Here is a 12,937-nt window from a genome sequence, read left to right on the forward strand (position 1 = left end):
ACAAGCATCCAGAGGAACAGTTTATTAGGAAATGCTCTGGTTCTGACATTAATCTGAACATGGCATCCTCTCTCCTGGTAGAATCAGAGCTGGTTTCAGCAAGGACCATTTCTTTAATCTCTAATGCTACTGCCTAACTTATGATTAGTCATTACACTTTCCATATCAATTCTGGCTTTTGATGTGGTGTTGAATCAGAATGTTTTGCTTGCAAGAGGCTTGCAGAGTACCAACAATGTTTAAACAACTAATGCAGTCATTTGCTTTTAGTTAATTATTACAGTTCATTTTGTTTGTACATGTTTTTCTTCATACCAAACTGCTGATGAATGGGCATTTTGTTCTGTTTGGCTTTTTAAGGTACATTATGTCATATTTGTAAGTTTATTTCCAGTGAATGCTGACCATTCACAAATATATATATTTTTTCATGAATATTACCTTTGCCATCAATGTATAAGTATTCATTGTGACTTAGAAACATAGGGCCTACACTTTTCATACATGAATACTTGAAATTAGTTTATTACTATGAAGAGATCAACTGTGTGAATGGGTAGCAGCACCTATTTGGGAAATGACTGAAATAAAACTGAAATAAACTAAAGAATAAATAAATGACGAAACTGATATACTGGGCCTTTAAATACTACTACTAGACTCAGTACCACAATGACAGAAGAAATGGAATAAGACTAGGTATTGCTATGGGTCTGGGATAAGCTAAATAAGATGTTGTTCTTGACTGTTATTTCGACCCATTACCTTTAGGTTATGGTGTCATGGCTTAAAAAAAAGGCCTTTGATAAATGAGTGTTAGTGACGCAAGCAAGCCTTTACTGTGGCGACCTACCCAGCAGCCATCCGGTATGGTAGATATATTCAGAGTGCTAAAGAGAGAGCAGCACAGCACGCGGTTCTCGCCTCTCCTCTCGTACGCAGCTGTGTGGTCGCGTCTGCTGAGATAAGCCGCAAGTGTCGTGACTCGGGGGCAGGTGGGGAGTGTGTGACTCTCTGTAAATCATTCCCACTCTATCTCAGCCGACAGAGAACTCGATAAACGTGAAGGCTTTGCAGCACGGGAGAAAAATGTAGCAGTCCTGTGCTATATCACTGCAGGAGAGAGGGGAGCTTAGATAAAAACACAGACGAACAAAAAAACCCATGGAGGACAGAATTAGGCCTATCAGAAACGGTGATTGGTTGTATGGATCACCAACATGGGTGTTGAGAAGGGATGTTTTTTTTCCTTCAGAGAAATATTGTACGATTAGAGTAAATGTAAACAGCTAGAAGAAGTCTGGGAGATGGAGCTGGGAGATCTACAGTGTACACTGACAACACTGTTTCCATTTCATCTGCAGTAGGCCTACTAGGTCTTGTAATATGGACTATTTTATCCTTCTAGACTAAATGCATATTTCTAATGGCAAACAGCCCAATGTACAACTCGGAGCATTGAAAAAGATTTGATATTGTAAGGACTACTAATGAGCATTACATGATCATGTTTACTCACCCTTTTTATGTTGTTTTCTTGGAAATATAAGCAAAGTGCTGTCAAACCACAAATTAAAATTATTCCATGGAAATATAACCCCAGTAGCCTACTCGGGAGAATTTATTATTCTGGCAACGCCATTTGGTGTAAATACGGGAACTGAGTAGTTAAAAGCATAGAGAAAACATTTTGTATGGCACACTTCTTTATTAGGGGAAATTACTGGGCGGACTTTTTGTTGTCTTATTATGCAAATCAGTCATGTGTAGAGTTTTATAACCAGTGACTTTTTTACCTAGAATATCAACCATCAGGAAGTAATGTGATTCACCCCCCCTCCCCCACTCCCCAAACAAAAAAGAAAAGAAAGGAGAACAAAGAAATGAAGAGGTGAATGTGGTGTAACTTAGTTTTATTTTTAATTCCACAAATTTTTCAAAAAAATTACAAAATACTCAAATGGAGAGAACACAGGACTCACAATTTGTCTTAATTATTTCTACTTTTTGTTTACATTGTGTCATCCCATGGCGACTACTAATATGTACAATAAGCTTCGAGATACCAGTATATATAAATCTTAGCAGTCAGAATTTTACATTCTGCTATTGCCGCTTTTTAAAACGAGAAGCTAAACCATTGACAACACTTAACATCAAAGGTTTGAGACACAAAAGAGGAACAGAGGGGTGGGGTGGGGTGGGGTGCGATACGGTGCGGTACGGAGGGTGGGCTGCCACTGCTGGTAAAAATGATGCGGAGGAGCTGGAGTGAGAGATTATCAAATGCTCAGCACACCTTTATAGACAAGAGACAGGTCAATGGCAGAAGTTGTTTTTCTTTTCTCATTCTCATAAAAACAGGCCAGTGTGGTGGATTTAGTCCTCACACACACACTGAGGGCTAAAAGAAAACAATAAAGCTGCACATTTTCAAAATGAAAAACGTTTGGCTGGTGAAGCTCCGCATAAAAATACTACCTGCAAAAATACTAGCTGCTGCCAATAACCGGGTACCCCAGTGAAAGGCCCCCTCTGTGTGACTAGATTATTTGACCGGTTCAGGTCAGCAATCTGGAGAGGTAAGATTCTAAGTGCAAGATGCAGATAATTATAGACGTCTATGGATATGAGATGGGGCAATTTGTTGTCAAGTGGTCAAGAGGTGAGGTGCTGCGCATGACTGCATAATTAAAATACGGCATGTAACAGTCTGGACAGTAAAAGGTACACCATCCCCACTGACCCCATTCACCAACCCCCATTAGCCATCAGAACTGCCTGGAGGTTGAACGTTGGGGGTAGGAGGACCTATATACCATTGGAACACAGTAGTTTGTAAAGGAATGCAGCCAGACTGATCCTGGGGGCTGGGGAGTGAGCGAGCGAGCGAGCATGTATTTCTTCTCTACTGTAAACACTCCCCTCTCTTCTCGGCCGTCTTCTCTCACACACACACACACACACACATACACACACCTTCACCACCACTCTGGTCCAAGCACTTAACCCTCAGGAGCTTGGCTTGCCGTGAAGGCATCACAGTGAGTATGGTACCTTGAGTTGTTACAGTGAGTCTGGAGGTTAAGTGGAGGAGGAGGAGGAGGAGGAGGAGGAGGAGACCTGGGTTTGTAGCGGGGAAAGAGGTGGTGGGATGAGGGGGAGGAGGAGAGGGGAATCACAGGATATGTGGAGGAGCAATGGAGCGCTGTGTCCACAAAGAAGGTTCAAATCAAGCACTCATCAATTAAGTCTTAAAACTGAGGCATTTTAAAAAAGCACTGGCTGAGGAACTGCGAATGTAAAGAATGCCAATACAATTCTGAACAGCATTACCACATTTTTTGTGCGAGGTAAGGACGCCGCTTGTTTTGAGCGCTAAAAATTAACAATTGGAATGACATTGTAAAACAGATTTGACATTTTTAAAATGGTGGATCCATCCACCCTTTAGGTTTGCTTTTCCTGATTTGCAAACGAGGTCAATTGAGTACAAAGAAAAGGTCATAATGAGTGCTCAACAAAATTTAGTGCAAAATGTACATTTTTGTTTTGTTTCTTCAAAGTTATGCGAATGATATGTGCTCATGGCTCATGTGATTGGGTGCTTGCTCTCCTGTGAGACCCAACCAAGACACAGCTTACCCCTCTCCTCGTCCTGTGTCTCAAATCTCCAACTCAACACCAGTCGAGTTTCATACACTAAACAGGTAACACAGGGCCCAAAGTGGCCCTGCCTTTGTTGATCATGAGGTGTTTGTGTTTTTCTTTTCTTTCCTTTCTGCGTGTGTCGTTCTTGTTTTCTGCGGCTGGCTCTCAAAAAAGCGATGACACTGAACTGAAACATGAAGCATATGGAGGATCCATGTGAGGTACTGCTGTACCAGTGGAACTTTTCCGTTTGTTTCCATCTCTCTAAATGGACCATATCTCTTCTCGTGACTGCTAACCGGAACCGAAACAGAGCCACTGTGCTCCCCTCTGAAACAAGGGATAATGCTTCAGAACTATTATACTGGAAGGGTCTAACAACTCGGTTAGGAATCCACACCTAATAATAATAATAATAATAATAATTATAATAATAATAATTATATGTATATATACTATTTACAGACTCAAGAAAAAAGAAAAAAAAGAAAAAGCCATGCTGCAGCTTTTTTCCTTTTTAAAATTGTGAAAACGTTCTACAATGTATTAAAATAAACATTGAATTTAAGATAGCACTTTTTCAGATATAATGGCCCGTCAGTTTGTTTTTTTCCCTCAGTGTCTCTTTTTTTCTTCGTCCTTTCGTTCTCCATAAGCACAGTGACAGAAAGAGTCGTGTTCTCTAGCACCTACAAAAAAACAGGTTCAGGGAAGCTTCTCGGAGTTGGATGCCATGCAGGAAAGTCACAATCAGTCTTCAAGACGTTGTCACTACTTGAACGCTATATACCAAAGTCTCAGTTCCTTTTTCCGAACAGGAAAAAAAAAAAAATCAAAAACAAAAAAAGGAAAAACATGTCCATAACAGTTAAAGGATGCCGGTGTCTGCCCTTTTCCTTTTTTTCCCCTCTTTGCGTTGTCGTAAAATAAGATTAAAACGGTCCAAGGACACCGTGGAGTTCCTCTCCTCTCCTCCTCGTGACTGCGTTCATTTCCAACTTCCTGTGTCCTGCCGACCCCTTGTCTCGTCTCCTCACGTTTCCCTCGCTTGGTTACAGCTGCTTATCACTTTCCTTCTTCAGCCGACTGAAACAATAAGGAGCAGAACACAATTTATTACACTCAAGAATATTACTCTCTTGACATGAAATTATTCACCCACAGTAAAAGAGCGTCTTAACAACAGGGAGCTGCACCACAACAGAAGTGTGGTGTAAGGAAAACTATGATGCATTAAGCATGTAACAACTAAAATCCCCAATACCCAGACAAAAACATATCCCCAGTAACTGTCCTGCCTTAACTCAATCTACAGCATTTCATTTCCAAAACGATTTTCCATTAGCTTTACATTGAAAACGTCAGCAGCTTATTACAGTGCAGGTGGCCTGAAGCCGACCCCCTTAGCTGCACTGACACCTAGCCTGACTCTCAACAGAAACCTTGTGTATTTCCGCTCACCTTAGTGAGCTCACGAGGGTCTGGCAGACCTTCGGATTCGACAAAAAGCAGGACAACCAATCAGGATCGAAGTGGGAGAGGGGAAAAGTGAAAAGCGACAGTTGTGTCAGACAACAATGGTCGCTCGCATGAACTCACTCAGACATTGATTGTGTAATTTCAGTATTATTTTCGAATCTGTGAGCAGTTTAAGCATCACCTCATTAAAAATGTTAAAACAATTTCCCCAATCACGTGCAGACCTACGCATATGGCGTGGAGCAAGGCAGAATTAATTCATCTGGTGAGAGTCAGGTTAGGTTCACCCTTGTTAATCTGGGTCAAATCAAGATGCCTAGATGACTCAAACCTGACCCCTCAGAGCTGCACTGAACTGCAGCAGTGCTACTGTGTGGGCAGCACAAACAACGCCTACGTTAGCACCTACAGTACAAATGACTTACAGGGGTATGCCACTATTTTGGGGCTGAAAAAAGTGTCTTATTTTTCATATTAGGCGTTGGCTTGTTTTAAGGAGGGAGTAAGTATCTAAGCTAGTGAGAGTCAATGGATCACACATCCTACAGTGATCCATTGACTTTCACTAGCTTAGCTACATACTCCCTCTTTAAACTTGTCTTAAAAGCAAGACAACGCCTAACATGAAAAATAAGACACTTTACCATCTTTATAAACCCCGGCCAACGATTTTAACTATATTAAGCCCCAAAATAGTGGCATACCCTTTAAAGACAGCTCCTCAGAGCTTCACTGACCTGTAGTAGTCCTCCTGTCCGGGCAGCGGGCCACCATGCATGTGTGGGTGTCCGTGTAGCCACTGCTGCTGCTCCATGGCCAGCCTCTGCAGCTCCACCGACTGGGCCTGCATGGCCTGCAGCTGGTGCGCCGCAGACATGTGGGGCGGCAGGCCTCCGGGCAGCTCACGCCCAGGGTACGGAGTGCCTGAGGGTACACAGAGAACACACAAGTTAGTTGCAATCAAAATCAAAATAAAAAAGACATCACATAATGATCAAATCTTAGAAAATAAATTTAGCTCGATTATACATTTTTATTATATATTTGGCTAGATTATGGATTTAAGCATGCAAACATAGATGCAAGATTATAAACAAGGTGAAAAATGTGTCAAAGTTTGTAGTCAGAGATTATGATGGAGTGCAGCATTTGAAAGGTGTAAAGTGTGTCCTGTGAATCGAAGTGTGGGTGATTAGTGCTGTGTATTGGTCCAATGGAGACCATGACCCAACACAACATTTGTAATATCTAAAACGTGTCCTCCTGTACAGTGAGATGTGTGGGTCCAGTCCGGTGGGTGCTTACCGAACACAGGGTGCCGCAGCATCTCATGCTCGGGGTGGGGCTGTCCCAGCAGGGCGTTGGGGATGGCTCCGGGCGGGTAGGGGAATCGGGCCAGGTGCGGTCCGGCGGCCAGCGGGTCGACCAGCGGGTGGGCCCCAGAACCTGGGGGACATACAAGACATTCACCACCACCTTCGCCGTGTCAGCATTAATGTTGTTCAGAGAGAAAAAGAGACGATCGACATACTCACTCTCATCCAACATACTCACCACTCACCAATGCACAGCCAAGCATGCACATGGTTTAAAAAAAAAAAAATACACACACTTGTGAAGCGTCGCATGCCAGCGTGTGTTGTAGCAATTCAAAAGCCGCGAAAAGCCATCAAGCAAAATTCAATCAAAGCAAAGCAAAGCGTAGCAAAAAAGCGTGCTAAATTGCCTTGCTGCTTTCAAGCATTAACTTCTAACAATGGCCTGCGTGTTAAAAAAAGAAACACACTGAACAAAAAAAAAAAAAATCATTCAATCAAAAAAAAAAAATCATTCGCTTCGACAAATCAAACAAACCAATTTTTTTGTTTAAAAAAAAATAAGAGAGTGAAAGCTTTTTTTGTTGTTGTTGTTGTAAATATGTTTGAAAATCTAAAGTGCAGCAGCGTTTTTCCTCACATAAAATCTCCTGAGCAGAGCGGGTGGCATGTCTGGGCGTTGGTGGGTGCGGTGGTGCCATGCGTGGGGGTGGGCAGGGACCGGCGGCCGGAGGGTTTCCCTCACCTTGGTGCAGCGGGTCCTGCTGGTGCAGGTGGAGGTGTGAGTGGATGTGCGAGTGCTGGTGGTGGTGCGGCGTGACGTTGAACATCTGCAGCCGTGCGATGGGGTCGTTGGCCGCCACCGAGGCCATGCGTTCGGCCGCTAGCCGCTCGGCCGCCAGCCTCTCCGGGTACGTCATGTCCGGCCGCAGCTGGGGACCCCCGGCGGCCAGCGCTAGCCGCTCACGCTCCAGCGGGTTGAGGCCCGGGTGGAAGGAGGCGAAGGGGTGCGGGCCGGCCATGTGCGGTAGCGTGATGGCGCCGTGCCGGGCAAAGTGCTCCATGGGGTTGGCCGACGGGTGCAGGCCTTCCAGCTCGGGGGGCTTGACCTCGAACCCGGGCTTCATGCGCTCGCGCATCTCCCTCTCGCGGATCTCACGCTCCCGCATCTCGCGTTCACGCAGCTCTCGCTCGCGCAGGGCGGGGTCGGCGTTGTACAGGCCCGGCATGTGGTAGGCGGCCAGCAGCGGGTCGCTGGGGTTGAGGGACATGAAGAAGGGGTGGTTGCGGTTGGTGGGGGACATGACGTGGGGCCGGGCGTACTCGCGCAGGGTGTGCAGGGCGGGCGTGTCGGGGCCGATGTAGGGGGGCACGGCCGCGATGGTGGTGGGAGGCGTCTCGAAGGACGGCCGCATGTGCGCAGGACCGGGCATCGGTTCGCCCATGCGGCCTTCATGAGACGAACTGGATGCCTTCTGTAACGAGGGGTGAAGAGGTGGAGAGATGGAGAGGGGAGGTGGACCAATAGAGAGGGGAGGTGGAGAGACAGAGAGGAGAGGTGGAGAAGTAGAGAGGAGAGGTAGAGAGATGGAGAGATAGAGGGGATATGGGGAGATGGAGAGGAGGAGAGGTGAGGTGTGGAGGGGTGGAGGAGTAGAAAACAAGAGATAAACCGTGAGCTTAGCATGAACGCACTCAACTTGTGAACAAGACAAGCGCTCTTGCTAGAGAGATTCCCATTTCACAGGATCATGTCTCGACCCTAATCTAAGAGATCTAATCTGGCTAACCAGATCCTGCCCAGCTATTTGATTAGCTTAATTAGGAAACTCTTGAGTCAGGCCAGCAGAGGGGGAGTCCAGGCATGCATACCAATGGCTTCTTACTACAGCTCAGGGCTTTACTTTCACTCCAGAGCTCCTGCTAGCATGTTCCTGATGGTGTTTATATTATATTATTATTTGAGATTCACTTAAATTTACTCATCATTATGTCCATCTCCAGTGTATCCACTTATCGATATCTACATCAGTAAATAGAAATATATCCACCAGAATTTCTGAAGCATTCATGGTGGATTCAAGACAAAAGCCAGCATACTGTAAGCTCAAAGCTAACCAACGCACAGACACGTCTTAGTATATTCATTGACCCATAATTAAAAGAGCCTGAAAACGAAGCCCTTACAGAAGCTCTCTCAGCCTCCTTCTCGCGCTCGCGTTCCCTCTCTCTCTCCTTCTCCCTCTCGCGCTCCTTCTCCTTCTCCTCGCGCGCCCTCTGCTCCGCCTCCCGTTTGGCCCGCTCCACGGCCTCCTCGCGCTTCTTGGCCAGCTTGGACGAGGCCAGCGGCGTGAAGTAGAAGTCCGTCCTGGCACACGTGTTGTAGCCCCGGTCCAGGTGCTTGTAGAACCTGCGGAAATGAATAAGAAAACACACACACACAAACATACGATTTAGTGAAGCAATTCCCCACATGTGTTGCAGGCAGCCCCGGTCCAGGTGTTTGTAAGGCAATCATAACACACACACACACACACACACACACACACACACACACACACACACACACACACACACACACACACACACACACACACACACACACACACACACACACACACACACACACACACACACACACACACAGGCGAGCATGCTTTAGTTAGGATAAATGTACTAGGATACGTGCACTGGCATATGTGCACTAGCACACATTTTAATAAAAACCTGACCATAGGCAGAAGGGAAGGGGAGCGATCGATTACTTAAAGCGATTCACCTAAATTGCTTACATAGTTTTAGGTTTAACGCAATGGGCATCATTGCTATTTTTTTCCTTTCTAAAACTCTGAAAGCACCCAGGAGAAAGAGGGGAAAAATTGAAAAGGCAAAGGGAAGACCCTAGGGCTATGAACGCGACACGGCCAGCCTCAGAAATGGATACCTCCAATTTTTCGGTGCGCGTGGAGCAAAGAGACCATTAGGCTAGCGAGTAAAATAAATAACCTTGGACATGTTTGCTTATTATACCTGAGGCGTGGGCACTGGGCTGGTGGCACGGCCGCACTGAAAGCAGCTTTGTGTGTGTGTGTGTGTGTGTGTGTGTGTGTGTGTGTGTGTGTGTGTGAAGGAGAGAAGAGAGCGACTGAGGGAGACACAGTAATGAGATACGAGGCTGCATTAAGGGGCCTCATTGTTATGCATTGGCAGCCCGGGCGCTGACAGCACTTAAGAGAGACAATGGCCGCCGCTGCCCCCGCTAACAAGACACGGGGGCCGCCGCATCGCATCGTGCCTCGCTGTGTGGTGTGTGTGATGGAGCCCTGATGGAGCCGCCTGCTCGGCTCGGGAGCAAGAGATGCTCATTAATCTCCCCGTGCTGTGCTGTGCCGATGGTGGCTTGTTGACTGCTGAGCAGCGGCAGCCACGGGGGGCTCTGTGATAAGAGCTAGTCCCCCCCTCGCTCTCTCTCTCTCTCTCTCTCGCTCACCCTGCTCCAGCCACCTGCCAGAGGTGAATGACTGGTGCTGGGGACATTAAGGGGGTGGATGATGATTTGTGCTTAAGCATGAAGCCGCTCTGAGATGGGGCCCATTACTGTGGCTGGACTGATGGGGTTTGAAGAGGAAGATACCTGGCTGGCTGGCAGCACATACGCCATCATAGCTCTATCTACCTGTATATCTATGGCCTTTAGCTTCACCAGAGTCTGCTGCTGGAGACAGTTTAGAAGAGTATTCATCCAGTGCATGTGCCTATCTCAACATATCATTATTAAAGGGACACTGTGCAGGAAATGGTCAAAAAAGGTACTGCAACTATGCTGCTTATTGAAATTGGGCTGTCAAATTTGATCTCTACATGAAAGTTTACTAAGTAAACAAATATTTTCTAGTATGGTCCAAGTACAGTAATTTATGCAGCTAAAAATGGCTATTTTTGGAAATTCAAAATGGCGGACCATGGATGAAAAGTGCAATTTTTCCAGTCATAATGAATTTGATGCTGGTGGTAAGTATTCATGAAAAAGGTAACATTAGCGAATGGGCAGCATGAATTCTGGAAATGAACAACTAAAAATCTCACACAGTGTCCCTTTAAAGGCTTTAATAAAGTTTACATGCCTACATTTAATGTTTTAACTGTCAACCAAATTTTGTCAGCAACACATTTATGTACACATATAATGCAAAACTTAATTGAACTAAATCTAATTTGCATACTTTTTTCAGAAAAAGATAGCTTGTCCAAGTTAGACAAAAATATCTAGAAGTTATATGTCTGTATGTGCATTTGTCCCCTTACCGTGCAGACTGGCTGGCGTGGCTGGGCGTGTTGACGATGGTGGGCTCGGGCGAGGGGCTCCTCTGGGGTGGTGGCGGGCTCTCGGGCTCTTCCGCCTCGTCCATAGGCTCCTCCTTGATCTGCACGGCGGGCATGGAGGCCATTGCCGACGAGGACGAGGGTCCCGGCAGGTTGGCGCTGACTGAGGCGGGCAGCGGCATGGAGATGGACGACGCCACCTGTGGAGGCAGCCCGGGCATGGAGACGGGCGGGCCGCCAGGTATCGAGGCGGAGGAGGGGGGCAAGATGGGCGGCCCACCGGGCATGAAGTGGTGAGGGGGGAAGGGCGGCTGTCCTGGGTGCCCGTGTGCTGCTGCCGCCGCTGCAGCTGCTGCGACGGCGGCCGCCGCGGACGGTGGCAGAGGGGGAGGCTGCGGGGGTCCGTGCCCGGCCGAGGCGGGCAGACTCTGGGACTGGGTGAGCACGGGCGGCTGGGCGGGCGGGGGCTGCAGCTGCTGGCCCTGGGGCATGAGCTGTAAGGGCGGCGGGTGCGCTGAGGGCGGGTGGAGAGGGTGGCTGGAGAGGGAGCTGAGGGGCTTGAGCGCCGGCGGAGGGGGCAGGTTGGAGGGCATCTGGGGGAAGGGCGGCGCGGGCAGGTGCGGTGGGTGCTTGTGCGAGGGCACGCTGGGCATCTGCTGGATGGGCGTGGTGGGTGGGGGCTTGATGTGGGGCATGGAGATTGGTGCCGGCGGTAAAGGCTGCTCCCTAGGCAGCTGAGGGATGCCCTGCTGCGACGTGGGCGGCATGTGGGAGGGCATCGGTGGCTGGTCTCTCTCCCGGTCCCGGTCCCTGTCCCTATCCCTGTCCCTGTCCCGTTCTCGTTCTCTTTCCCGCTCCCTCTCTCGTAGCTCGCGCTCTCTCTCCCTCTCCCTTTCTCTCTCCCGCTCCCTCTCTCGCTCCCGCTGTTCCCTCTCCCTCTCTCTGTGCTGCTGCTGCTGGGACAGCGCGGAGGGCTGGGGCTGGCCCGGGTGGTGGGCCGAGGGCGGTACCTGAGCTTGCGAGAGCGGGAAGGGCGGCTGGCCGTGGCCCGGCATGGGCATGCCGTGGGGCGGGTGGCCGTGAGGGGGCAGGTGGGGCGGCAGCGGGCCGGCCTGCAGCGGGTGGCCCATGGTGGGCATGGGCAGGGGCCCATGGTGAGGTGGCGGAGGCGGCAGCGGCGGTGGGGGTGGAGGTGGCGCCAACGCCCCCTGCGACGAGGCAGCAGTCTGGGAGGACGAGGGCGCCTGAGGCAGGCTCTGGGGCAGCGGCGAGTGGGGCGAGGGCAGCCGCTGCGGGTGGTGCAGCAAAGACGACGGCCCCGACTGGATGAGGGGCATGGGTCCCGTGGGGGGCATGGGCATGGGCGGCTGCTGGGGGGGCACCGCCGACGCGCCTACCGGAGACACCTGCGGGGGAAGGGTGGGGGGACCCTGCTGCGAGACCGACGTCAGGGGGCTGCTCGAGGACACCGTAGCGACCGTCGCCGTGGACGAGGAAGACGACGTTGACGAAGACGTAGAGGAGGAAATGGAACTGGATGCGGAGGAGGAGACGGACGCGTTGGGTGCGGGGAGGTTGGCGACGGTGGGTAGAGCGGTGCCAGGCTGGCACGTGATGACGGGCGGGTGCTGCTGTGCCTGGGCCTGTTGCTGTGCCGCCTGCTGCTGCTGCTGTTGTAAGAGGTGCTGCTGGGCTGAGGAGTCGGAGTCGCTCTCGTTGTCGCGGGGGCTGGGGATGCTGGGGGACGAGCTGCGGTTGTCCTGGTCGATGTCCTTGGGGTCGCCGCTGCTGGCGTCCTCGTTCACGCTGCGGCCGTCCGAGCTCTCGCCCTCGCACTCCGACGGGGAGTCCGGCCGATTCAACTCCTGCACGGACGTATGGGGAACACGACAACGTTGAGAGACTTGGCAAAGATTACCATACAACACCCACACACAGACAGACTCACTGACATCATCCCACAACAGCGTCAACTTAGTTACCTACGTCAGCCTCACAAAACTTAATTTTATTTTTTTTAACAATTTGTCGACAAAGGTGGCAATACGAACGATGCACCACTAGATGAACAATTAAAATGATACATGCAACCCAATAACTACTCTATGCTTGAAATTAATGATAATAACATGTATAACTTTTTTTTAAACATGATCTATCAGCATATG

General features: G+C 49.1%; 1 protein-coding gene across 11 annotated transcripts in view; it reads right to left on the reverse strand.

Annotated features, from left to right (window-relative positions):
• Window positions 1-1,896: 1,896 nt before the first annotated feature.
• Window positions 1,897-12,937, reverse strand: part of rerea (arginine-glutamic acid dipeptide (RE) repeats a) — a 260,930-nt gene continuing 249,889 nt past the window's right edge. For 7 of the 11 annotated variants that reach the window (XM_063209001.1, XM_063208998.1, XM_063209000.1 and 4 more), the window contains 6 exons: window positions 10,752-12,634; window positions 8,634-8,856; window positions 7,192-7,921; window positions 6,436-6,606; window positions 5,868-6,054; window positions 1,897-4,737 (listed from right to left, as the gene is read on the reverse strand). In XM_063209001.1, the coding sequence (XP_063065071.1) occupies window positions 4,704-4,737; window positions 5,868-6,054; window positions 6,436-6,606; window positions 7,192-7,921; window positions 8,634-8,856; window positions 10,752-12,634 (3,228 nt within the window). In that variant the 3' untranslated portion in view covers window positions 1,897-4,703. Of the gene's footprint in view, window positions 4,738-5,112; window positions 5,142-5,867; window positions 6,055-6,435; window positions 6,607-7,191; window positions 7,922-8,633; window positions 8,857-10,751; window positions 12,635-12,937 lie in introns of all 11 variants that reach the window. The other 4 variants (XM_063209003.1, XM_063209006.1, XM_063209008.1 and 1 more) reach the window with 2 other exon arrangements.

Source organism: Engraulis encrasicolus, chromosome 10 (genome assembly GCF_034702125.1).
Source record: "Engraulis encrasicolus isolate BLACKSEA-1 chromosome 10, IST_EnEncr_1.0, whole genome shotgun sequence".
Taxonomy (NCBI): domain Eukaryota; kingdom Metazoa; phylum Chordata; class Actinopteri; order Clupeiformes; family Engraulidae; genus Engraulis; species Engraulis encrasicolus.